We start from the raw sequence: 27,790 nt of genomic DNA on the forward strand, positions 1-27,790 counted from the left end.
TGACACCCACTTCAGCAGCATATATACATACATGTATATAATAAGCTTACAAAACAACAAAAACATTTGATAAGGTACCAGAATCCCTTTACAATTATATGATAGAATTGTATGATGGTTGCATATCCAAGTCACCTGTAGCTTAATACAGCTTCAAATAGAAAACAAAAACTTCTCAACATTATACATGTAAACCCTGACTGTGAGATACTTAATGCAAATTTACACATTGTCAAGTCATAATCTCAGGTTCAATACCATGAAGTGTACCTTACAAAATTCCTGTCAGTAACCTTAAAACTATCTTAATCACCAACTTGATGAACTATGCAAGGATTTTCTCAATATCAAAGGAAATTGCATAAAAAAACACAGTGCTGAAATAGACATGAAATACAGTTATCAATTGTCTCAGCTACTGCAGCATAACAAGACTGTTACAGTAGCTAATTGGCTAGATCAGTATTTACATCCTGAACACAGACAGCAGCTCAAAATACAACATGTCCCTAAAATCCTACAGTATAACACTGGCCACTTGGAATCTGGCCAATGTCATGGCCACAGTGTTGGAAGCCCACATGTTTAACCCTTTCCTTGTGCATAGCCCCATAACCATAACTCTTACTCTTTAAATCATTTGACTGTAAGGATTTGAAAGAGATTCTAGTAAAACCTTTCCCAAAGCTGACACCATCAGTGTTACATACACTCAGTTACATGGAAGCACTTGGGCAGATGAGAGGCTGCTCAAAATGAACAGTGACAGTTTCAGAGCACCTGACTGACTGTGGCTTAGAAGCTTTGCACCTTTGCCATACAGGTACTACATACAGGTGAGTTAGAGCACCTGGCAGGTGAAGATGGAGTCCAAGGTATGTTACAGCACCTGGCTAGCGGAGCTCTGCGAGGCGTAGACCATCGCCCCCACCATGTTGACTCCTGCTGCCACCATGAAGACTGGGTACCAGTGTCCTGTGGCTGTCACTAACGTGGCTGTAACGGGCCCGTGGGCGATGCCTGGAATCCTAGCCTACAGGGGAGAGAGGACAGTTAGTATGTACATGCACGTGTGTGTGAGTCTGTGAGTGTGTGCGTGTGTGTGTGTGCGTGTGCAGACTGGGTACCAGTGTCCTGTGGCCGTCACTAGCGTGGCTGTAACAGGGCCGTGGGCGATGCCTGGGATACTAGCCTACAGGGGAGAGAGGACAGTTAGTATGTACATGCACGTGTGTGTGTGTACGTGCATGTGTCCATGCATGTATGTATGTATGTGTGTGTGTGTGTGTGTGTCTGTGTTTGTGTGTGTGTGTGTGTGAAGACCAGGGTACCAGTGTCCTGTGGCCATCACTGAAGTCGCTGTAACAGGCCTGTGGGCAATGCCTGGGATACTAGGCTATTGAATACACACAGGCTCAATCTTTTCACTTCCATTGATTAACAAGCAAAACATTGAGCCAGCGGTTACTACTGTCTACAGAGGATGGTATCAGACTGGAGAAGGCCTGTGTGTTGAATACTTTTTTATGGTAATTCCCGTTTCATTAAGGTTATATATTTTACAATGATCTCTTTGTTTCATGACTATACTAGCTGAGAATCAGCATGACAAGTTGAACCTACCATGGTGTTGGAGACAGCGAAGGTGATCCCGGCGTGGTTGGGCGCGACGTCGGCATGGTTACTCATGTGACCCGAGGATTTACACGCACACGGACCCATGGACACCGACACCAGCCTGGGGCAGAGGGCAAAGGGCACAGGTCAACAACATGGTGGAACAGGACAATGGATACAATAAAAAATACAATACATTAACAATACAATAATAACAATACATTAATTAACACTAATTGTAATGCTGAAAATAATTTGGCATCAACTACAGTGCACAGTGGTGTCATGTGTGCATGCGTACATGTGTGTGTTACTGGAACTCACAGCAGAGCCACAATGAGGTTGTTCGTGTGTGTGTGTGTATATTTGTGTCTGTGTGCATGTGTGCAATTGTACGTGTATGTGTATGTGTGTGTGTTACTCACAGCAGAGCCACGATGAGGTTATTAGTCGTACTGAAGGCCAGGATGAACACGGCCGGCCCCAGTAGCCCGATGTTAGTGTGTGCATGTGTGTGTGTGTTTGTGAGTGTGTGTGTGTGTGTGCGCGTGTAAGCATGTACATGTGCATGTGTGTGTGTGTGTTACTCACAGCAGAGCCACGATGAGGTTATTAGTCGTACTGAAGGCCAGGATGAACATGGCCGGCCCCAGCAGCCCGATGCTGGTCATCAGCCGGCGCACCGACAGAACCGTCCAGTTCTTACGGGAACCCAGCCAGTCCGACATGTGGCCTGCACCTGGGGAGGGGGAGATTTGGATCACATGAAAGGGAAACCACCTCATGGTATAACACACCTAAAAGTATGTAGAGTTAGTACAAATGACATCAGGGATCTACGCTGATAGGATTTATGCATCTACATCTATGTAATTCTGTGTTATTCTGCCGGCATGACCCATCTATAGTGGAACAGTGGAAAGCACATAACATACAATAGGAAAGAGCAACAATTATATAATACAACAAGACTTGACAGACTATGCCATTATCCATACTCACAGCTACACATGCATTATAAGTGTAACTTCAGTTCTGTAAAAGCTTCAGTTTCAATCAGTATATAATTTGATAATCATCTGTTACATGTAGTCAGAATAAAGACTAGACGCTCATCAGTTAAGCATCAACACAGTCATCAATGGGCAGTCTACATGCCACAAGGAATATGTGTATATGTGTGTATATCACATGAACCTACCAACCCCTACGAGAGAGTTCACCATGTACGGAAACGCCGCGAAGCTGATGTTGTTAGCATGTATGTGTGTACTGTGTGCGTGTATTGTATGGGTATATCTGTGTACAGTATGTGCATGTGTATCACAGGAAGCTACCTACCTACTCCGACCACAGAGTTCACCATGTACGGAAACGCTGTAAAGCTGATGTCGTTAGCGTTGGCGCCGAGCGCTCGCTGCAGGTAAGTCGGCAGCCACGACAGAACCACGTAGTTACTCCAGTTCATGGCGAAGTGCGGCGAGTAGATCGCCCACAGCAGGTTAGAGGTCAGGATCTGTAAGGGCAAAGGTTAGAAGTCAGGATCTGCAGGGTACAAAGGTCAGGAGGTCAGAGGTCAGTACATCCCAGTGTGGGAGATGAACTCCACCCAATATAGGTGCAGGATCCACAAGGGCACTAAGATTAGAGGTCAGAATCTATAAATGGAGGATGGACATGACATTTGGAAAGTTACCGGGGGGGGGGGGGGGGGGCAGAAAAATGCACAGAGAATCTTCAGTAACTTTTCAAATCAACCCTTCATTATCAATACACCTCCTTGCCCCACACCATATACACCAATGCCTGTTCCCTCACCAGCCGTCAGGACTAGATGGAGAAAGGAAAGTCTACAGCCGATAACACCCCCAACCAGTGGAATAGAACAGCCAATTAGCCCTCCACCAATCATTTGCTTAGACACCACCAACATCATGATTGGTCGGTTCAGAACCGTTGCTAAGCACCTTTTTCTTCTGTGTTTTCTGCACACGCTGAACCTCCATACCTGCACCAGCGTCCTGATTTGGAGTAATGACATTACATGAACTTTTGCTTGCTGAACTTACCCAAACCTCCCATCACCAACCACCACTATCAGCTCTTGGAAAACAAAACAACTTGGAAAGACTGTTGTCATAAGAAAAGTTTGAGCAATTTATCAATAAAATTCTCAATTTTTAAATGGGATTGTCCTATTGATAATAGCCCTGCTTGCATTACAATGGTACTGTAGAATTTGAGGTCTAGAGGTAGGATTCTTTATCTATATACTAGCGACTATACTACACTATATATATAGAAGGACGCCAAGCCAGGTTTGATTGCGCTCGTAAGTGTCGTGTTGTATGTCTTGCTATACTTGAACACACAGTACACACAATGCTAACTACAATATACCAGGCTAGATACAATGGTCTATACAAGGTCTACAGAATGGTCTAGTTACAATTACAGTTACACAGATACAGCTATTCTACAATGTTACTACAGTGGAGCTACAAGATGTGTGGCTACTGACCTTAACCCATGGCTGCAACTGAGACAGTTTGAATCTTGCCCCACGCTTAACTATTCTCAACAGCTAGTCTACTATTGGCTGCTATTTCCAGTCTGTGCTTAATATGGTTTGATCACATGGTCTACTTCTAAATATGGGCTGAACCTCCTTACATAACTAACTTCACATGTGGTTTGGGTTTATCCGACAAGTACAGTACTCTATCTATCATCACTGTTACAGTACAAACCCAAAATAATTACATTTGTCAAAGGATGGCTTGTGCTACATGATTTTGGTACCTTGGTAGAACATTTTTCAGGTCTCTTTTCAGATGTAGACATTCTGTACCTTGGGAGGAAGGAAGAGTTCCTCGTCATAGTCTATGGGTTGCTCCCGGAAGCAGAGAACCCACGTGGCGACCCACACGAACCCCAGCACCCCGAAACTGTAGAACATCATGGGCCACTGCAGTCTTGGGCACACCTGCAAGGGGGCGCAAGTACACCACAAACTATTAGACAGAAACTACAAAAGTTTGCTGTAACCATCATCAAGGTTATCAACACAATTTTAAACTTTGGCTCTGATATTTTAGGAAAAAAACATGCAGTGTCTATCTAAATCTTTCTAAATGCTAATTTTGCCTAACCCTATTATATGTCCTCAGAACTAGTACCAGTACCAGTAGCAAAATACCACAACTCGTCCCAAAACTCACCACAGAGGCGAGAGTCTGTCCAATGGACCCGGAGGCCACCAGGTACCCGAACGCCCGCGACCGTTCCTCCATCGGGACCGTGTTCGCAAAGATGTGGAATATGGTCGGCAGCCCGAGGCCCTCGGCGAACCCCAGGCAGATCCGGGCGAAGATCAGCCCATAGAGCGTCCGGGCGAAGGTCGGCGTGAAGAAGGTCGCTAGGTGTACTATCTCAAATGTGCTCTATCCCAAAAGCGCTTTTAGGATAGAAGCACTTCTGGGATAGGTCTGCATCCTAAATGTGCTTCTATTCTAAAAGCGCCCTAAGCCAGAGGGCATTCAGGATATCCCAGACGCGCTTCTTTGTCGCCGTCAATCATGGTGATTGACAGGACCGCAAGCGGGGATTGTTTCCATATTTGGTTCGACCTCGCGATCGCGAGACGTCGCGACAGTCTACTTGCGAGAGTTGCGCGAATTACACCATTTAGAGTCATTTATTCAAGACATCTTGTTTCTGAAATAAAAGCATGGATGGACTGAATGTGATGATATATATCTGCAACAGTCCTTTTAGTTAGTGATGAAATTTCTCAAAGCCCTGTCGTCCTGTATAGTAGCTTTTATTTCTCCTTCAAGGATATGAAAAGAAAAGATGACAAATCTTCTAATGGAAGTTATCTTTATTGCAAGATAATGCACAGAGGTAATTATACACTGCTGAATACAATATGTATACAGTGTACACAAATAATGGGACATTTATCAAACTTAATTCCATGCAGATTAAACACTATTTTGTCCTTTTGATTCTCACTATATGATTTTCATCAATCTAATTTTGCATGGAAGACACAGAAAGCAATTCTCAATAGTGCATCCCAAGATGTACTACAAAATGTACCATATAAAATGTATTACAAAATGTACCATAATAAAACATGATGACAGTCAGTGAAAACGTCCAGCTGCTTATTGATCAATTCCCCAAGCCATTCAGTTCCCAGGTTGTATTCTATCGCAAAAGTGCTTCTGGGATAGAAGCAGATGTTCGTCTAACAAGAATAGTAGATTGTCGTCTATCCTAAAAAGCGCTTCTGGGATAAATTGGGCTTCTATCCTAAAAGCGCTTCTGGGATATCCAGAATACGTCGCAAGCGAAGGAGCGCATTCTGGATATCCTAGAAGCACTTTTGGGATAGAAGCACATTTGGGATAGATCTGCATCCAAAATCTGCTTCTATCCTAAAAGCGCTTCTAGGATATCCAGAACACGTTGCAAGCGAAGAAGAGCATTCTGGATATCCTGAATGAGCCCCTGTCGAAGGCGGCCGACATCTGTCTTCTCCTGTGCAGGGTGACTATGTTAATGGTTTGCTGAATTTCAGCTTCTGGTTTTGTTTCGAACTATCGAAATAGCGATACCGGAGATAGCGATACCTCGGTGTGTGGGGTCCATGCAGTCAACACGTCGCGAGAAAATGGCAGCAGTCACTTCTGGCGATTGTTTACACCAAAGTTTCCATATTAAGTTCGACCTCGCGACACCTGCCGTAATCTACGTGATGGAAATCCGCAGTTTATAAAGCAAGCGCTGAACCTAGAGTTTACGTGATTATGTGAGGGCTAGACCGACCCACGGAGTCCCCCAAAATGATTTGGTTTGTGCAAACTACGTTGATTTGGTGTAAGTATATGCGATCTTCTATCACAATCAAACCCGGAAGTGACCTCGTGGGAGAACAAAGATGGCGGCCTCAGGTTCACTACGAAAAATCACATACAAGATAGTCTCCGCCACCTAAGACACTAAGCTCCTCCCACAAGTTCACGTTCTGGATAAACACACCGGCTTATCCTGAATGCGCTCCGACAGAAGCGCTGTCAGGATATCCAGAATGCGCTCCTCGCTTGCGACGCGTTCTGGATATCCCAGAAACGCTTTTAGGATAGAAGCACATTTTGGATGCCGGTCTATCCTAAAAGCGCTTCTATCATAGAAGCGCTTTTAGGATAGACGACAATCTAGGACGTGACACTAGGGACCACACGGCAACGGCGAATCCCAGCACCCACTTGCCTCCCCAGCGTCGGGCTGCACTTCCACCGATAACCTACAGGGGGCAGCACACAAAAAGTCAGTCATCAGTATCACATACCATTCTGTTGACAAGCTGAACATGTGATTTCCAAAGTTCCTGTCTTTTTTCTACGAAATCAGCCCAGGCTATCCCGTGGCCCCTACCTGACTACTGAAGTGTTCTAATGAGCTTGAAGGTTCCAGGCTACCCTGTAAGGCCAGCTCAAGGCTTCCCTGTGGCCCTTACCAATGTATCCTAATGAGCCTGTAGGTTCCAGACTACCATGGGGCCCTTACCTGATGTTACGTTAGCCCGGCTTGAGGCTACCCCATGGCCCTTCCCTAAATACTGATGTATGTTAGCCCAGCTATAGGCTCTCCTGTGGCTCTTACTTGACTACTGTTAGGTTAGCTCCAGGCTTCTCCATGGCCCTTACCTGACTACTGATGTACCCAACAGCAAAGGAACTCAGGATCCAGCCCTGAGCCTGCAGCCTTCATCGTGGAGCTGACAGGATTGGTTTCTTGATTGTTACAAAACTTTTTATAACACTATGCAGCGAAGCTTGGTTGTCAATTTTTCCTAAATATCATTGGCAAAACTGCATTCCTTAACACTTAACCTCCTTGCTTTGACTAAAGTTTGAGGAAAATTGTATTCCTTATTGGAGAACTTTTCAAAGGAAAAATATTGCACATCTGACTGTTGAAAGATTTAGAATTTGCATAATTCTAATTGTCTGTAATAAAAATGTCCGGGTGTGAAGCTGTCTATCCTGTACTGCGTGCATGGTGTGGTACAGGTCGCAGGTGAGGAGGAGTCACATCACTGTGGGCACACGATGGTAAAATTTGGCCCAAAAGTTTCCATTCGAACGCAGAGTATCGGGTTACCGGGGCTCCCGCGCGGTCCCCGCGGAGGGCTGACAGTGACTGAAACATCTTCTACAAGATCGTGATAGTTAGAAAAGCAACCCCTCTCACGCGTCTCGTCGAGATTAAATGAAAACTGGCAGTGTGTACAAATCAAATCTTACCGTTTACGTGTGTTGCACAGTTTTGTCTCCATGTTTTCTGAAATGTGCCTAGTTGGTTGGTTTAGAAAGGGTGTTTGGTGGACAAAAAAACAAATACCATATTTAGATCGGTCCTAAATTTGACTGAAAATCCAAATCTTTTATATCATATGAGTAATGATTGTAAAATCAAACTTTCTGTCATAGGGATTTTTCAAATTCTACTTAGAACTATTTTTACAACCAAGATAAGGTCGAAAAATCATGTTTTTCACACTCAAAGCCTCGTAATTAAAAATTGCGTCCATATTCCAAAAATCCCTAAGACACAAACCTGGAAATATTAGCTGTCGACAATTTAAGTCCTGAAAGAGTTTATTTGCACGCGTTTTGTAAGCGATTTAAATACAATGTTTGCTCGTATGTCGAGTCGCACTGATAGGGACATGGAGTAATTGATACCGCCGTAAACAAGTGTTGTAACATTCAAGGTCACCAATATTGACGCCAGCAGCTTTGTTACATGTCACATGTTCCGAACTAAGCGGCAGCAAAATTAAGCTTGCCAAATAATGGTTTATATTTGTGAAAATGTTTGTTTTTCTTCTGACGCACGGCACCCAGGAAAACAAGAGTGTTTTCTGCATGGTTACTGTAACAACCTGCGGATGACCGGGGTTGACCTCCAATAGAACACCCATTCTGTTAGATCACGTCAGCGTTCTGTTCGATCTCGGCAGATGGAACCTGATTCGTGTTCTAAATCCCCACATAGAAGTCTGGACATTTTGGGGCCAAATTTTACCATCGTGAGGAGCCTTTAGCCTTGGTGGGTGTCTGTGCGGTCAAGTTATGACATTTACAGCTTTAGTCCCAGCTCAAAATAAGAGTTTTGATTTTCACAGTACTCAAGATTTACCTATTATCCCTTTCTTATCAAAATTTTCCAAGGGTATTTTGTGTAATCATTTATTGTTTTTGACTATGGTGCATTTTCAACGAAAAATTGAAAAAAAATGGTCGTTTCTGATGTTTTCGGCCCAAAAAAAACAATATAATCCTAATTTAAAACAAAATACCCTCGGATAAAAATGATAAGTTTAAGGTTGGCTTTCATCCTTTAGAATGTCATGATTGAAAGTCTTGTTTCCAGCTGGGACTAGACTCATGAAATAAACAACACTTTTTTTAACCAAAATGTTTATTTCTAACCCAAAATCAGGTATGTAGAAAAACAAAATCACAAGTATTCAATGTGTTTAAAGTAGTTTGAATAGTTTGATTGTTTGAATAGTTTATTTGTAGATACATGGCAGTCAATGTACATGTCTGAATTGCGTATCAATTACAAACATTCTTAATAAAAGACCTTAAAACGACTTAAGATCTCATACCTGTGCTACTTAAACTACTCAGGAAATTCCTTATCCCATTATATTGCTAATTTCTCTACCACAACTGGAATATTTTACCTATACATATATTACATACATGAAAAATATCAGACTATGGAGAATTCCGTTTTAGAAAGATTTGTGTGTTTTGAATGACTGGCAGCCATCTTGGAACCCTTCCCATTCGACCCACCAACATGGCGACGACAGTATCCGGAGAACTAGATGTCAAAATCACATTCCAAACCTGTCCCAGACAGTTTATCTTACAAAAACCTTGTTAAAAGTTTCATTTTGGATGTCCTTGAAGTGATTCTTCCAGTCCCCCACAATTCAGCAGACTTAAGGCACGTGGGATGAAAGACATCTCATGTCTTTTCGTTTTGCTGACCATTGTTGCGCGATAACGTCTTCTGCTGCGCAGACCGTAGTGAGTGTCCGTGGGGCTGGTTAAGAATGCCCAGAGAGGAGAAGACTCGTCCTGAAGGGTTTGTTCAAGTGTTCTCAATGTGGCTCTGTCACGTCTACTAGCTAGTGTTGGGATAGAGTCAACAGAAAGTCCAATGATTCTCATACAACGCTTTTGAACAGATTCAAGAGAGTCCGAAAGATGATTTGGCAATCCTCCCCACAGAGGGCTCGCGTATTCGAGGATCGGTCTGATGAACGTTAGGTAGATCTGGGTTAAGACGTCTACCGAGAGACCCGCCTTCTTAGCGATGCAAAAGGTAGTAAGTCCTTGGTCGGACTCTGCTCAGCATGTATTGTATGTGAGCATCCCAGGCGATGTCATAAGAGATGTGGACACCAAGTAGCTTGAAGGTGGTGACCCTTTGAATCTCATTACCAGCTATGGTGGGATGGGGAGGACAGGGTACATTGGCCTCTTTTCTGGTGCTGATTACCATGTCCATGCTTTTTTTGCTGTTTGCGGCAAGGGAGAAAGACTTGCCCCATTCATCAATATAGTCCAGCGCAAGTTGGGTCTGACCGGGTAATGACCCCATGAGGAACTCTGAAGTTGTCAAGTCATCAGCATACTTAACCGGAGAGACAGACATTGGCAGCTTAGCGTCCAGAGTGTTTATACATATCACAAACAGAAGCGGCGAAAGCAAGCCACCTTGCGGAACACCAGCCAAGACTGTGTGGGGCTTTGACTGACACGAACCCCACTTTACCACCTGGGTCCGGTCTTCAAGGTAGCTAAACTAAATAGTACTAAAACTGTGTGAAGTTTCATCGTAGTGCGACCGAGCAATCAAAAGTTACGATCATATGTATAGAATACTACTTTATTCCAGGCCGTGGGCCGTCTTAAGCCAACAGAGAATATTGCTCTGTAATATTTACACACTGAGCATATAAGTGGAGCAATAAATTTCTGTTGATAGTTTGGTACTAAATCATCGTCAATTTTGTATAAGTGAAATAAGTTTTTTGCTTTCTGGTCTGTTGGCAAGTGATTCGCAACCGAGATAGGTGACCCAACTCCCCAGGGGGTGGGGTGGGGGTGTAGGTGTAAGGGCCGAGTTGAGACATGCCAAAATGTAATTGTAGATCCTGGACTATTGTAAAGACTTAGTGTTTGATCAATTACTTGAGGACTACAAAGTAAATCACAACTTGATTCTACATGTAATGGCTGTCTAAACAGGCGGCACAAGTCATGTCGCAGTCCCGTGTGTAAATAGAACGTTCCTGAGTCGGACTCTGGATGAGTGGACTCCGAGTCGACTTGTCCAGCCTACGACATGTGTTATTTTGTCACGTGTATTGCGCGTGATTCAACCTCGTTCACCTTTGGCCCGTAATACCTGTGTACTTAGGGTGATAACATTGTAGCTCCTATCGGGAAAGTTGTGCATATTTTCATTTTATTCTGAGCTTGTCACAAATAACACTGCATCCGGATTTGTCCAGCAATTTTTGAATGTAAGTTTAAACAAACTGTCTTCTTCTTTGACATTCCAGTCTCCGGAGACTGTCTGTGCGTCTCTGGAACTGCATGCAAAAGGAGATGTTATCAACAGAAGTATAGACCAATTAAACACTCGGCGATGTGGCGTACTATCATGCGACCGTGTCTACACCCTTCCAAGAAGGCCAGCTGACTAGTACTTGCCAAACCAACGCGGAAGTTGTGACAGTCACAGCCATACAAGGTTCAGAACATCGGCGCAACTCTTTCTCTGGTACGTGGCAACACAACATACAAAGGAGTAAGTAAGTCTTGACTTTTTCTATAGCACATGGTTCTATGAAATACATGTAAAGAACAGGATATGTGTTTACTATACAGGTAGTGTATGTAAACATTTTGGGCGTTTGTAGTTTTAGGGGTTGTTATGCCGGTGTCACAACGATCTCAGCCCCCGTGATATCACTAGCGATCTCGCCCTCCCCAGCTAGTGATCTCGCCCCCCTTTAGCGATTTCGCCCCCCCCCCCCCCATAAAAAAGGGTTTACATGACATTTTAGAAGTTTATTGGTATAAATCACAAAATACAATTTCATAATGATATAAGTAACCGAGTGTGATACATAACTCCATCTATAGTATTAATATCAACGTAATTACATGGTAATAAGATAGTTGGGCTTGCTTAGGACAAGGCGGGTTGGGTCTCTTGTATTCCCATTACTGCATATACTTGAGTCTCGACATAAGATGTATTTCATTGTACTCACCTGTCCTCAAGCAACCTATATATCTCCAATATGAAGTCTCTACCATGAATTGACTCCAAAAGGACTATGAAATGTCTTTATTGATTATGCAAATAAGGTATTCATTACAATAACGCACAATTTGTTATATGCACCTGGCCTAGGGGTATCTTCACCTCCAATATGACTATTTTTTTCTAGTATTTAGGAACTAGTGTTTTACCCGTGTTTCTTAAGACTGGTATTTTACCGGTGTTTTTGTAGCATTTAGCAACAGGTATATCAACTTGCGCGTAGATAGTGTTTATAATGAGAAACTATTATTCACGTGTGTTTTTGCTAGTGCTTTGGAAATGTTTCCAGCGCAAGAAAGAAAACACTGTGACAAATTGAAAACATATAGCTGACGTATTCCGTACCATAGACGGTGTTGATTTATACGTTCGCAGTAGCACTGTTTTTCATGCCACATCAGCTGCAAGAAAAAGTGCCTTTTCAATTTCAATGTCTTGTTTGCACCGAACAATATAGTATCGACTTTCCAGGTATGGCATCTTACGATAATAAGGTAACATACAGGTACCAGGTAACACACCAACTATGTTACTCCAAGGTGCAGTATAGTACCAGGTAGCACATCTAATATGTAGTAACCACCTACTCTTGATACCCCTCCGAGAAGTACTAGTAATATTTTTTTGGGGGGGGCGCTAAAGGGGGCGAAAACGCCAATGATTAGGGAGCGAAATCACTGGGGGAGGGGAGATCGCTGTGACACCGGCCCCACTAATTCAGTGACCTTCGCCCATATTCGTTAAGATTGTGATAGGTTGCCTACGGTAGGGGTTAAAACCCAAGCAGTGGTATTGCTGTCAAAAATGTCGTCTAGCGCTACAATCGTCCAACCGGCTATTTTCCCGCTGTGTCACCTTTCGGCCAGAGGGTAATATGGACGTATTTCACCCAACCAAACATACTTTATTTATCACACGCACACCGCATATGGCACACGACAATATCTACGTCTGTGACATATGAAAGTGAACTTTTTTCCGGAATAATTTAGCAACATCGTACATACAATGTATGTACCGAAACTGACACCATTTATGATCTCACAACGATGTATTAACTGGTTGGTGTGAAAATGTAGGTAATCACTACACTTGGTCCCGTTTTGTGGTTCATATTCCTGTAACTGTCGCCTGCCAGAATGTCTACCCTTCGTAGACCAAGATTTCAAGCTGATGCACCCTGAGCGTGTTAAATTATAAATCTTTAAAAAAAACGCTACGTCACGCGTGGGCGCCATGTTCGATTACAACCTGGCAGAGTGGAACACAGAACGGTGCTATCAAAGATACTTGTGGGTCCAAGTGCTCTGTTCTTGTCTCCACAATGTGAATTTTTACATAATAGGTGGTCTACCCAAGGCTAGATAATGAAGATAAAGTAGCCACAAACCTCAGTGACGTAATCATGGTATTTACGGTATGGATTTAAGTGTTTGACAACCGACGTGTCAACTTCCAGGCAAATCTACCATGCAAATGATAGATCTTTATTGATCATTTCGTAGGTGCGAAGACGCAGAACCAGACAAAACAAGTTGGTCAAAGAAACTCATGTCTTAGTAAGGTAGGGTATTGTAGCATTTCCGCATGCATTACGTTCATGGTGCCTTTATTTGCCTCTTTTATATATATTGATATCCAACTTAACTTAACTTCCAAATGCCGCAAGAATGCTAACAGTGTTTACTCTTTTGATTTATCATGGAACCTTATCTGTGTAGCTCGTAATTATAACAGAGTTATATAAACACAGGATATGATCAAAACGTGATCTTCCACATTGAATCAACGAGCGTTATAAACTTCCTAGCACTTTTGACCAAATTGTTGATGTCGTGTATCCGCAAGATCACGTTTCTGTAACTCTCTCGAGTTTACTTTCTCACGTGATTGTTTATCAGCATTGATCCTGAATGAGGTGACAGTTGTAGCTGAAAATTTGTTCCGTGTATACCTCTGTGTCAGACTAACTACCCTTTACTTTAACGCTCATTACAGAAAATCGGTTGACGGCAGATCCATTAAATTTAGCATGCTTAAAGATCAAGCTTTGATGTGTCCAAAGATCAAAGGTCAAATTATTATAAATGTTGATTGAATAATACTGTAAGAAATTGTCACTGAACATTGCGTATTTTACGCCATTTTTGTTCGCTTATAGCAAGCATGTAGCATTCATGAATACTATCGAAAATCTCAGAGCTGATTTCCAGAAACCTTACCTTTCATTTGATATATAGTTTATTGTCGACTTGAAAACAGGGGAGCGCAGTACCCGAATAGAAAATGTTCGCTCGGTAAAAAGACAAGGCGCGGCGCCTCGCGCTTTCCGAACACAATTGGAACGTGTCGGCGGAGCAGAAACCATGGGACTTGCTGTTCATCTTTTTCACGTCAACGTAAGCACGTAGAGTTAACCAGCCCTCTTCAAATTTATATGCTACTTCCCTAAACCTTACCTTTCAATTGATACGTAGTTCAACGGCGATTCGAATGGTTGATTACATAACAGTAGAACACTGAAAATGTTCACTGTGTTATAAAGACGCGGCACTTGGCTTGTTCTACCTCCGCGCGGTCGCTCTCCGGGCAACCATGGAATTTCGAGGTCAAATTTGTAACGGCGTTGTAAGCACGTAGAGTAAATGCAAAATCATGAAAATTTGTAAGCTGATTTTTAAAAAGCATGGCTTTCATTGGAAATATAGCTTGTTGTTGACTTGACTACAGGGGAACGCAGTACCAAAATAGAAATTATTAACGAGGCTCCTCGTGCGTTCTACTTAGTGAGTCGGTCTCTTAGCAAGTAACCGTGGAACTTGAGTACAATATTTGTAACAGTGTTGCATTCGTGACGAATTCTCGATCCCTCTTGAAATCCGTGTGTTGGTTCCCAGAAACCTTAGCTTTAATTTGATATATAACTTAATGTCGACTCTGGTTACTAGCATAGCACTGGCATAGAAAATGTTCACTCTGTTGAGGACCCTTCACCCCGTACGTTCTACCGTGGAACGACGTCGGCCAGCGTGTTGTCGACGCAATTTTTTTAGGGGGTGTAAACTCGTTGCTCCTCAAATCGACCGGGAGCCGTCGGTATCATTGCAAAGGCTATGAAATGGAATATCACGTTGTTGACTTAGATAATTGGATCTAAGTGAATTGTAAAACAGACAAGCACAAATAAACTGGACAAAAAATGCTAATGTTTCAAAAGCCATCGTGCCAAATGTAATTTTGCAACGCACAAAATATGTGCATGGTTTTACGGGAAAAATCCAGTAGATATGAAAAAGTTAAAGGCCTTTTAAAGGCCATTATGCAAGTTAAAGGCCTTTTTGTTGCACCCCAGACTGTTGTTTACACCCATGCAAGGGGATCAAGCCGTGACCCGGCGTTCACCGTGTCTTAGCGCTCTATGCGCTCTATGTCGTTTTAGAAAAAAAAAGGAAATAGAACCGAATATTCGATGCTTGGCCATTCGACTAAAGGGTACTTGCATGAGTACCCTAAATTTCTGTCACAGTCCTGAGTCGACTTTGCAAAGTCGGACTCCAGCGGAGTGTACTCAAAGTCGCAAACGCGTTTGTAATCCCATGCCATGTCTTCTGTTTCAATGTGTATAGTGTGTGGAAGCTGAATTCTTTTGACAGCATTCCGGTTACTCGAATTCTCAACAATAAAATTATCATTCTCAATAACCATGCTTCATAATAAAAGTTTTCAAATATTTTGTGCATATATTACTCAGATTTGTTACCAAAACTACAAAAAATGCATTTTCGTATTTTTCTTTTTTATCTTATGCACAGAAAAAGTACCTTATAAGAAGAAAACTCTTTGTGTTACCTGTTTAGAAAGAGACTTTGTTCACGTGTTGATTTTTTTCTTAAAATGGATACTTGAATTACTTCAAATCATTGGAGCTAATATCTTTTAGCAATACTTTCTTAACTTGAGACAATAAAAAGTATCCCTTGCGGTGACAATTATAATGGGAAGTTCTTCATCTTATTTTTTCTTTTTCATTCTTGATATTCTCAATATATCAAAATTTATCCACGCATGAAGAAAAAAAATGAATCAATGATTATGATGTATTTCTATGCTACCAACTTTATTTGTTTTTGAACGTGATAATTAGATTATGAATAATATGTAGATGGTCATATTGCTTTCTTTTTCAGTTGGTCAGATTGTTGGTCTGTGACCTGAGGGTAACCTCCGGGTGACTGACGTTTAGTTTTGTCAGTGTAACGCGCGTTCGCATCTGTATCTGTGTGTTCCCGTTGTCGCATTCGTCTGTGGTTTCGCAGGTCCTTGGCACTGAGTTGACCAATGATTCACGTTGTATTTTTTTTTTGGCGTCAGCTGTTTTTATTATGAATCTAATAATTTCAGAATTCACCCCTACGACCTCCTGTATTGTGGTGCAGGTCTTCGTTTTGATGGCGCGTATGCCTTGTGGTAATCGGATATATATCGGAAAATAACAAAAGCTGTGCCAACTCCTACCCGTGTTTGTTTGTGTCGTCTGTCGCTATAGGGATAGAAGGAGAATTTTCATGAAAGGGGATTATATTTAGGAAAGTTTCGGTCTGAAACTCAAACTGTAACAAATAATTGGTCTAGCGTATATTTATATTTTTCTTTTTCTGGACTCGGAGGAGCGTGAGCGGTGTATACTAGGGCTGGGTACCGGTACACCGCAGCTATACAAAACCGTTTTTTCTTATTGGACCGGTCCAGAAAAACCGGACCTGTAAACATTTCGTGGACCGGGTGATGGACCGGATGTTAGACCTATCAGAAGATGAAGAGGTTAATCTGCAGAAATTCACATGTTCGGGGATTACAGATTGAAGAAAATAACAAGAGCGAAGTAGAGTACAGTTTATTGTAATCTTTACCAAGTTTTACAGTCAATCGTATAGTGGCAGTTAATTACCTTGTAGGATATTAAAACGCCTGTGGGACTCATTTACTACACCAAACAGATTTCTTTGTAGCGGAATGGATCATTGTTCTGAGTATTGTGCATTTACAAGTTTTAACATACTGAATTAGGTCCAGGTTCAGGTCCGGACAAAAAACCTGATCCTCTGGACCTGAACCGGACCTGGACCTGAATTTTCTGTACCGGTGTGACAGCGATCTCGCCCCCCCGGCGATCTCGCCCCCCGGGGGGCGAGATCACTAGCGTTTTCGCCCCGCTTTTTCGTTTTGGCCCCCCTTTAGGGTTTTTGCCCCCCCCCCCCCCCCCTCCAGAGCAGCTGGTTACTACATATTACAGGTGCCATAAGATAGTATCAAAAAATATACTGCACCTGGGGAGTAACGTATATGGTGTGTTACCTGGTACCTATATGGCACCTTATTACCGTACCGTAAGATGTCATACCTCGAAAGTCCATACTATATTGTTCGGTGCAAACATGACATTGAAATGAAAAAGACAATTTTTGCAGCTGAGGTGGTATTAAAACAGTGCTACTGCGAACGTATAAATCAACACCGTCTATGGTACGGAATACGTCAGCTATATGTTTTCAATTTGTCACAGTGTTTTCTTTTTTTGTGCTGGAAACATTTCCAAAGCACTAACAAAAACACACATGAATAATAGTTTCTCATTATAAACACTATCTACGCGCAAGTTGATATAGCTGTTGATAAATGCTACACAAACACTGGTAAAGTACCAGTCTTAAGAAACACGGGTAAATGCATCAGTTCCTAAATACTAGAAAAAACAGTCATGTTGGAGGTGAAGATATCCCTTGGCCAGGTGCATATACCAAAATGTGCGTTATTCTAATTAATACCTAATATTTGCATAATCAATAAAGACATTACATAGTTCTTTTGTGGTCACTTCATGGTAGAGACTTCATATTGGAGATATATAGGTTGCTTGAGGACAGGTGAATACAATGAAATACATCTTCTGTCAAGACTCAGGTATATGCAATAATGGGAATACAAGGAACCCAACCCTCCTTGTCTGAAACAAGTTCAACTATCTTATTACCATGTAATTACGTTAATATTGATACTATGAATTGAGTTATGTATCAAACTCGTGTACTTATATCATTCTGAAACTGCATTTTGTGATTTATACCAATCAACTTCTAAAATGTCATGTAAACCCGTTTTTTTTGGGTGGGGGGCGAAATCGCTAAAGGGGGGCGAGGTAGGGGGGCGAGATCACTAGCCGGGGGGGGCGAGATCGCTAGTGATTTCGCCCCCGGGGGGGCGAGATCACGGGGGGGCGAGATCGCTGTCACACCGGTACCCACCCCGTTGAGTATACCGTATACGACACATGTAGTGTAGTGTTTTGGTGGGTACACGATCACTTCTCGTCTGCCTTTAACCAAAATTACCAGGGAAGAGAAGGGACAGAAGGGGAATATTCATGAATGTGGAATATAACTTTACCATAAACACAGAGCGAGATTACGAGCGAGCTCGACAGAGTGAGTGTGTGCGTGTGATATGCACAAAGAGACTCCCTAGTCCAGCTGTTGTAGTGGTTTTTGATCCCTACTTGTCTGGCTCACTGATGTAAGAGGGAATCAGCAGGGACAAAGAGGGAATTTTCATCATCGATTGTACAACAATATCATAGACTACCATGAAAAAATATCAACTTCCCTTAATCTCCTTTGGTATCGTTCACATTAGACGCTGATATTGCTGTTTATGTCTAGAGTATTGTGCCTCACACGTGGCAGACATACACAAGACAGCTTTAGCTTACTTGTTAAGTTTAATGCCATTTGATGTTATCATATATGTGATATGTATAACTTTATTGCACAACAATTGTACAAGGTACAAAGTATGGCATTTACATAACTACAGTTCTATAACTTAACTTAAGGTATTTCGATTGGTTAAATTGGCATTTTGACCTTTCATTGTTCTCTCTTTAATGAATTAAGAAAGAATTAAGCCGTAACGAATATCGATAGATGGGTATGAAAAATTCTAAATATGATTTTCTGGGGGCCAAATTGATGACGTCATCATGTTTTATTGCCCCCAATATCATTTTTTCTATGACAAAATATAGCACCTTGGTACATACCACTGCGATGAAACTATGTTTTTCATGTGCATAATGATGAAGGCTACAAACTCACTTTTGCGCAAACTGATATCTACTAACGATCTGTAGTTATTAAGAATTGATTTTGTTTAATTAGATGAAAACAAAAATTTTCTAATTACTACAGATCATTAGTAGATATCAATTTGCGCAAAAGTGCGTTTGTAGCTTTTATCATTATGCAACGAAAAACGAAGTTTCATTATAGTGGTATGTACCAAAGTGCTGTATTTTGTCATAGAAAAAATAATATTAGGGGCAATAAAGATGATGACGTCATCAATTTGGCCCCCCCCAAAAATCAGATTTAGAATTATTTCATGCCCATCAATCAATATTCGTTACGGCCCCATTCTTTGTTAATTAATTAATAAGAAAACAGTGGAAGGTCAAAATGCCAATTTAGCCAATCGAAAATTTAAGTGATGTAAGCACATCTGACTGGAGAACTCTGGCTGAAAACAGAACATCTTGGAGGGACATGTCTACAGCCGCTATGCATCTCCCCTGATGCCCGCGGCTGATTGATTGAAGCACATCGTCACACACCACAGAAAGCAAAACAACCAACATATACCAGAAATACGTCAGAGATTATGTTACCTACGGTCACTTGTTTTCTTTAAAACTGCCTGATGCGAACAGCTGTAAGTGCTCCAACCAAGCCTGCCTAATCCAATCTAACAAGAACATGTTGTTCAGAAAAAATCAAATTGAATTGTGTTATGAGGTGCATTTTAATGTGATTGTGATAAATACAGAGGATGGTATGCGGGGTTGTACATAGTGTTTTTTGTACTTTGAAACGTATGATTGACACTCTATTATATGCAGTCACTATACATATTTGCCAATACTGTGATAAAGGTTGTGACTGGCAAATAGTTGTACAAGCCAACAATGGTGACATCGGTTGACTCTGCCGATGCACCTTGGCCCTCTCTTCACTAACCAGGGGCCCCGCAAAATGTCAAAACGGATGTATCTGTTTGCACTTATAATTAAGTAGGACCAAGATTCGAATGTAAACTGTTTATATTTTGTGTCCACGATGCCCGCTGGCAAACCGTTTCAGATCCGGATGATTTTGCCTTTCTCATTTAAGGTCAGAGATTGGGATTTGGGAACAATTCTCAAGGAATTTCCATTCCCCAGGTCTCGTTGCTGTTGTAATTCTGGTAAATGGAGTGTAACTAACAAGATGTTAAGATGACAGTGACAGCCATTGACCGCTAAAATATTCCATTTTGCCGTGTTACGCCGAGGACTATGGACCAGGGGTACCAGGATGCAATCCGGACTCACACCGCTTTCGCGTTCTTGATGACAATTTGCAAATGCAGATAAAAAGAACTCGTTTCAAATCCACCTTGCGAGGTGATCCCGAAAAATCCACATTAAATCCATTTCGGAGTGTTCAGGATGACAAATTTATCCGTTTTGGCCTACCAATACAGATGCATCCGTTATGATTTTGCATCATGAACGGGGCCAAATAGGAGAGCGTGACAGATGCGCCAAAGGCTCCATAGTAGAGAAAAGTACGTTTGCCAAAGCCCTCTCCCCCCTTCACACTATACGACACGATGCATACTATACGACGTCGAGTAGTGTTATAGGAGGGACCAATTACATGGCTGCTGGCTGGTCACCAATCATCACAGACAATTACTCAATAACGACCGAGTAGCAGGCTATTCTCGTTTTTAATTGGGGTATAACAAAATAAAAAAAGACAGAAAACTAGACAAGAGGGACAAGACGTTTTTTCACTGTTTTCATATTTTTACATCATTTCAAAGATCATTCAAGAGAAGAAGGAAAGAAAACGGGATGTGCCAAGCTACCCATGACAGGTTACTTGTCCGCCGAGCTCCCACCAATCCACTCCTGGCAACTTGACACATCCAAATAAAAAAGACATACGAAGCATACAAGACAGACAGTTCGTAACAGTAGACTGATACGACTACAGGTAAGCAGGGGATTAAAAGCGCAGGCGCAGTTTTTCCCCGTCGGCCCTCGCCCATTGCAATGAGCACCACAGTGACATAAACGATGTTTCGTTCAGACGTACAAAGTCAAGCTTTATTCTTGAGCGGAGGCACTCCTTGATGGGACCATCTCGACATGAGTCGAAAAGGTCTTGTCAAAGAGGGCTTCACAACGTGAGGACCATATGCGTTTCCTCGTGACGGCAATTAGGTAGTTGATAGCATCTATATTACATTTTTTCCAGGAGGTTGGCAAGATGCCATAGATAACCATCTTTTTATTGATTCGTAAGTATGACATGACCCATCTCCTAAGAAAACCCTCCACCCAAGTCCATGTTAGCAGCACTTCGCTACAGTACCACATGGTGTTCTCTACAGTTTCGTGGACTTTACAGTTCAGCCTTGGACAAGTTCCTGAGCGAATGTAAATTCTTATTCAGTCCTAACCAAGAACCTTCAAAAGACTGTGGAGCAGAATGCAATCGTCTAACAATTATAATTTGGAGCATATAGAAACTTAACCCTCAAGCACCCGACCTTTTTTGCGACTATAATGACCAAGTGGGGTCCAAACGGTCCCAAAAATAACAATTATAACAATAATAATTGTTAATAACAAAATGTTGTTAGCAAAAATATTTAGCCAATGAAGTAAGTTTATATTTTTGGGGGTTGCCATGGCAACGGAATTCTAACAGGCATATTTTTGTCAAAATTTGCCAATTTCGATTAAAAGAAGGTTTTCTTTCTTGGTAAACTACACTTGTTTTTTTACAACAATTAAATTCCTTGTAATTCGATATAATTTTCATGAATCATAATTTATAATTGATGCTAATTTCATGACGTCATTTTTCAAAATCCAAAGTGGCCAACCTTATTAGCTAAATGACGTAATAATGTCGTCACATTATATGGTGATGACACAAAAGTTTTAAGGATAGGATTTAGTTTAACATCTTTATTATCCCCTGAAAGTTTGGTGGCCATACGATAAGTACTTAAGGAGTTTAGTCTCAAACGTTTGTTTTAAAAACAGCATATTTTTGCTGTAGTCCGTTTGGACCGCAGACGGACTGAACACAGACTTTCTTTATAGTTTGCACTGTAGTATATCAATCTTCGTAAAAACGTAGGAGAATGTATAGAAGATATTTACTGACTAAGTCGCGGAAGAAATTTTTCTTCAGATCAAAAATGTTCAAATGGCACTTCAAAATTTCCAAATGAGGGTTTGTGGAAACTTGGTGTTGGTACGAAAAGCTCGAACAATGTTCATGAAGTACATGCACTGTATAAATACAGATACACACCTAAATTGTACCTTTGGGGATTTTCGATACACGTGAGAAAACTGATTTTAAAATTTCCATGAACTTCAATAGCAAAAGTGTGTTATATGAACCAAATAGATCATCATTGCGTCGGTTTGTAACAAACTGGGGGGCCTACTGTTCCAATCCAGCTCCTCAGTCAAATAACAACACTCTCTCCAGTCCCCTTGCTTCACAAGGGTTTGATTTACATGTGTGCTTTATTACAAGTTACATGTTTATATATAGTGATGTTCCGATTTTATTTTCATATCTATATCAAGGACCCCGGAAGGATATCGTGTATGTGACGTGGGGCGCAAGTCTGGAGTTGGTTCATAAATTCTGCAATTAATCATGCAAATTAGATCCCAATTTACATAATTAATATCAAATTGTCTCAAACAAACCGGCTCCTGCAGTTCCAAAATAGACGCTAGGAGACCCACACATACACCTCTTACTTTATGCCCTCTTTCTCAGTTACATATGTGACAACTTTGAAAGTCCAACCATGGAATGTAGTGGATTATGAACTTTCCTCATCAATTATGCAAATAAGCTATCAATTTGCATAATTAGTATTCCATCATGTAATTCTTCACTAAGGCTATCTGCATGCCAAAAATGACGATCCGTTAACAAATTCATATTTACCCATAAATTATGTGAATGAGGTCACCATTTGCATAATCAATATGTATTGAAATTTCTCTCTATCTGAGCTACATGTGTGACAAGTTTGAAAGCCCTATCACGGAATACAGTGGATTTATAAGCTTTCCTCTTTAATTTGCAAATTAGCTGTTGATTTGTATAATTAGCATTACGTCGTGTAAGTAACCACTTAGGCCATCCACATACCAAAAATCACGACGATCCGTCAACACGTTCTCAAGTTATTCTAGTGCAAAGTTTGAAAGGAAACCAGTGCCTGCACTTCCAAAAAGCCGCTAGGGGGCCCAAACTCACAGCACTTACTCTCTGCTCCAAGGGCTATCTACCAAAGAGTCACGACCACAGCATGTCCAGAACACGAGTTATCAAAAATGAAATTAATTAATTTTAAGATTTTCTTGCTAAACTAAACTTCTTTTCATTTTTCTTGTTCTCCTGTCGATTGGACAGATGAGGAGGCAGACAGGCTTTTTGCCTGTTTGCCTGACCTGCGCGTGACTTTTTATGGTGAAGGAGGGGCAGAACTGTCTGCAACGTGTGAGGCGGCTCCAGCAGATGCAGCTTTGTTGTTCGGAGTATCCGTCTCCTAGGAGGACTTCCAACCAAGGATGTAAGGGGTTCCTCCTACCCCCGACTCGTGTGCCATGGCGGGAGCCGCTCATGCCCGAACATGCCCCTAAAGCCTGTCTCGGCCACAAAGCCCCACCAAGGCCACACAAGGTCACTAGCCGCAGCTAGATACTCATTTACACCTGAGTTAAGTGAGGAAAGTCGTGTAAAGTGCCTTTCCCAAGGGCACAAGATCGGTGACACGGCAGCTGGATTTGAACCCGCAACCCCTCGGTCTCGAGCCGCATTTTGACGTCGTTGCATCGGCTTTTGACAACAGAAGTGTTATAACACTTAAATATTGATAAGAAACCTTTTTTGGTAACTTTATGTGTGGAACATTTAGGTATGTGAATTTCCCCTTTTAGCCGAAAAAATCAATTAATGACGTTAAAATTACGTCATATTACGTTATAATGATATAAAAATTTCAGGCATTATAAACACTCGACAAGCTTATTAGCCCCTACAAATTTGGTGATCGTACAGTAAGCCGTTTTGAAAATACGGAGGGGGGCCGAATGAGCCCCCCCACCCCCACCCCCCCCCCCCCCCCAGGGCCAGGGAATGCCAAAAAAAAAGCCCAGTCTGGATAGGGTTAACAGCCTAAGCCGTTTTAGATTCAGACTTTAAAGGAGAATATCTCAAGAAGGGATAAACTACTCATCGTGATGCTTTCAGTATATAGATAGCGGGATGCTTGATTCGCTTTAATGAAAGAATCTAATTTGCCTAATTATTACAAAATTTTATAAACAAGCTCTGTTCCATTATAGGACTGTTCCAACATATGTTATATGTAACTGAGAAAGAGAATAGTGTTGATAGATAAACATTATGCAACTAAAGACCTCATTTGCATAATTGATGAGAAAATGCTATAATCCCAATGTTCTAGATGACTGGAATTTCTTACTTTTTGAATTTCAAAGTTATGTACAGGTGTACATAATTGAACAGGTGGCATCTTGAAGTTATGTACATCATCAATTGGGCACCATTGATTATCAATTATGCACATGAGTTGCATAAATTATCACTAAATGCGATAAAAATCTTGTTTCTGAACATATATTTTGTACGTCTGCTATTTGGGTGGAGGAGAAGATCAACTGATATGATTTACGCAAATGAGGAACATATTTGCACAGTTAATGGTAAACACAATTAACACACCAGTTGTAAAGGTAAAATCAGTCGGTAAAGGTATATGATATATACACATACACACACACAAACACACACACACACACACACACACATATATATATATATATATATATATATTCTTTTATATTTCAATCCAAAATACAGTATGGATTGCAATATAATAGTACTATAGGCTCAAAATTCACTACTGTTCTTGCGAAGCAGCGCGCATTTCCCCTCTGCTATGACCCAAACATTTGGATTTGATCAAAAACATACACTTTTAGCTCCTGTACCCTGGTTTACATGATCTACATTTTGTTAAAGGGGTGCACTGAATATTTATTCAAATGATCATGTATAATTTTTGGCATACACCACTTCAAAATGATATATTTGGCGTTTTACTTGTCATTTTCCAATGGCCAGAGGTGTAAACAACCTCAAGGTCTTTGCCCCCCCCCACCTGAAGAGTGCACCTACAGGCTTGCATGTCTATATAACTTAATTAACTATGTAACTAATCCTGAGGAGGGTTTGGCAGCCAATCAGCGAGTCTCGAGTTGTCTGGAAGCGTCCATTCTTGCATGGGGAGGTTCATTTTTTTCAATTCATCTTTGGACTGGTGATTATGTAAAGCCTTTCAGTGGTAGTATTTTTGGACTGGTCTATTTTGCAATTTTACATGAGGTGTGCTGGAAGACTCCATTCTTGCACAAAGGGGTCACTTTGTAAAATTCATTTTTGGACTTTGGTGACCATGTCAAAGTCTTTCAGTTATTTTTGGACTGGTCTAATTTTCAATTTTACATGTTGTGTGCTGGAAGAGTCCATTCTTGCACAGGGGATATATGTAAGATCCACTTTTGAACTTTGGTGATTATGTCCTATTTTAGCGGATGTTTTTTTTGACTGCTCCACTTTACATAGGTGTAGCACAGGAAGAGTCCATTCTTGAACATGGAGTGGCTTTCCAAATTCAGTTATGGATGGAAGATGATTCGAAATTCCATTATTAGCGGAAGTGTTTTTGGCGAGGTCTATTCTACCTTTTTATGCACGTGAGAACCTGTTTTGCTCAATTCAATTTTGGATTAGGTTTCTTATTCAAAAGTTCATGTTTTCAAGACGTCATTCTCTGACGTCATATTGGCGCCAGCGCCAGTGACATTTGCAACAAAAGACTTGGCAGACTTTATTATCAACAATATACCCTTAATTGTGAAGTTTTTGTTTGATACCTTTAAGTATAACGCAAATTAGCTATTCACATTTAGTCAAAAATACACCATGACATCATGTTACGTTATAACGATACCACAATTACCGAAAATATAAAACTCTACCAATACATCATCCCCTGCAAATTTAGTGATCGTAACCCATGCCATTTTGAAATTACGATCTGCGGGCCAACAGAGCATTCCGTCCCCAGGAATAAAAAAAAAGAAGACCGGTGTAGATAGGAAATTTTGACCAAAGAAGGAGAGCTTAGACGCTACCTGTACTTTCTAACTTAAAATGTCTCCAGATTGGGCAAAATTTTCACACCTGCGTATATTTTTAAGTCCGTATGAGGCGCGCATGGGAGTATTTGCCTCCACCAGGCTCCACAGGTCGTTGTAAAAATAATAGAAATTGGACAAACGTAAACAGGTAACATGTCAGACGAGTTAGCTGTGTCGCTAACTGTACTTCTCGCTCAGCTAACACATCTGGCATAATATGTATCTATATTTTACAAATTTGTACTATTTCTCTCGCGACCAGTGGAGCCTGGTAGAGACTAAGATCTTCAAACGCACCTCAAACGGACTTGAATATATACGCATGTTTGACCCCACCTTAACTCTGTTAATAATAGCTTTCCGTGTTCGTTTGAACATTAACCATATTGTCATCTTCAATTCAATAATATGACATGCAGACATGGCCTTCCGAGATCCTTTCATCGACATCATTAAGGTGTACGACGTAAAGAGAAGGGAGCTACTCCAGCTTTACCAAGAGTCCAAGAGATTCATTCATGCTAATTTCACCAACCAATCGGCTTTAAAATCGTTACTTGATTGCGATGAGAACGGACCACTGATGACAGAATTACAGCGGCGAATGGACATCCTGACGTCTGAGGTCTACGAAGTTATTTTCTTAGGTATCAAAATTTATTATTAACCTGTTCCTTCTACTGTCAACTCAACTATGTGCAGTTTGTCAGACTGAGTGTTCACGGAAAACATAAGATTGTTGGAATTGTGTGGCGTAATGGTTAGAGTGGTGGGGCCAGAATTTACTCGGGGTGAATAGGGTTAAGCGAAAGTTGCAGTGCAAAGTGGACCAGTCATTTTTGCCCGGAAGAAGACCGCTGATAGTTATTGGCAAGTCGGCCCTTGAAAAGAAGAACATATGATTGTAAATAAAGAACGTTGTTTATCCAGTCATCCACAAAACTGATGACTATTCACAAACCCACAACATGAAAAGAGTAGGGGTGCTTCCCGCTGGGGGTGAATCAAATTTTACAGTAAGGACTCCATTTTGACATCCTCAAAAGTCGCCTGCTACTGCCTATACGCTTCCTCTTTGAAGTACAGCTGTCTAAATAAAGGGATACCGTTGTAGAGATATGGAATATGTTGTACTTATATGTTATATACATGTACGTTTGACATTGTTTTCGTCTGTGACTAAATTACTCGTAAAACTATTAACTAAAAACAATCGGTTTTAGCGATTTTGTGGCTGTCAAAATGCAATAAAATTTGTCAATATGTTTCCGATTTTTTTCGAATTGAGGATCTTTTTTTAATCACCAAGCAGATTCCTCCTTGGCATAAGACAGTAACATAAGCTGGGGAAGGACTTTAGCCGGCAGA

General features: G+C 41.3%; 2 protein-coding genes across 2 annotated transcripts in view; one reads left to right on the top strand and one right to left on the bottom strand.

Annotated features, from left to right (window-relative positions):
- Positions 1 to 879: 879 nt before the first annotated feature.
- On the bottom strand, positions 880 to 7,966 carry LOC118432166 (sialin-like). Its single transcript, XM_035843695.1, has 9 exons — positions 7,935 to 7,966; positions 7,335 to 7,392; positions 6,857 to 6,931; positions 4,839 to 5,048; positions 4,469 to 4,603; positions 2,959 to 3,133; positions 2,209 to 2,356; positions 1,624 to 1,738; positions 880 to 1,033 (listed from the first exon to the last, which is right to left on the bottom strand). The coding sequence occupies exons 1-9, from the start codon at positions 7,964 to 7,966 to the stop codon at positions 881 to 883; spliced, it is 1,101 nt and encodes a 366-aa protein (XP_035699588.1). The 3' UTR covers position 880.
- An 18,877-nt stretch (positions 7,967 to 26,843) lies between these two features.
- The window catches only part of LOC118432167, a 14,554-nt gene continuing 13,607 nt past the window's right edge, over positions 26,844 to 27,790 (top strand). The window contains exon 1 of the mRNA XM_035843696.1: positions 26,844 to 27,069. Coding sequence (XP_035699589.1) covers positions 26,844 to 27,069 — 226 coding nt within the window. The remainder of the gene's footprint in view (positions 27,070 to 27,790) is intronic.

The sequence above is a fragment of the Branchiostoma floridae genome, chromosome 15 (assembly GCF_000003815.2).
Source record: "Branchiostoma floridae strain S238N-H82 chromosome 15, Bfl_VNyyK, whole genome shotgun sequence".
Taxonomy (NCBI): domain Eukaryota; kingdom Metazoa; phylum Chordata; class Leptocardii; order Amphioxiformes; family Branchiostomatidae; genus Branchiostoma; species Branchiostoma floridae.

What these genes read in the sequence shown, in the direction of transcription:
- LOC118432166 (XM_035843695.1), bottom strand. Translation starts at nt 7,966, where the DNA reads ATGGAGACAAAACTGTGCAACACACGTAAACG. An exon ending in TTGGGTACATCAGTAGTCAG is followed by an intron (nt 6,932 to 7,334) that starts GTAAGGGCCATG and finishes TGCCCCCTGTAG; the next exon opens with GTTATCGGTGGAAGTGCAGC. An exon ending in GAACTCTGTGGTCGGAGTAG is followed by an intron (nt 2,357 to 2,958) that starts GTAGGTAGCTTC and finishes CCCCCTCCCCAG; the next exon opens with GTGCAGGCCACATGTCGGAC.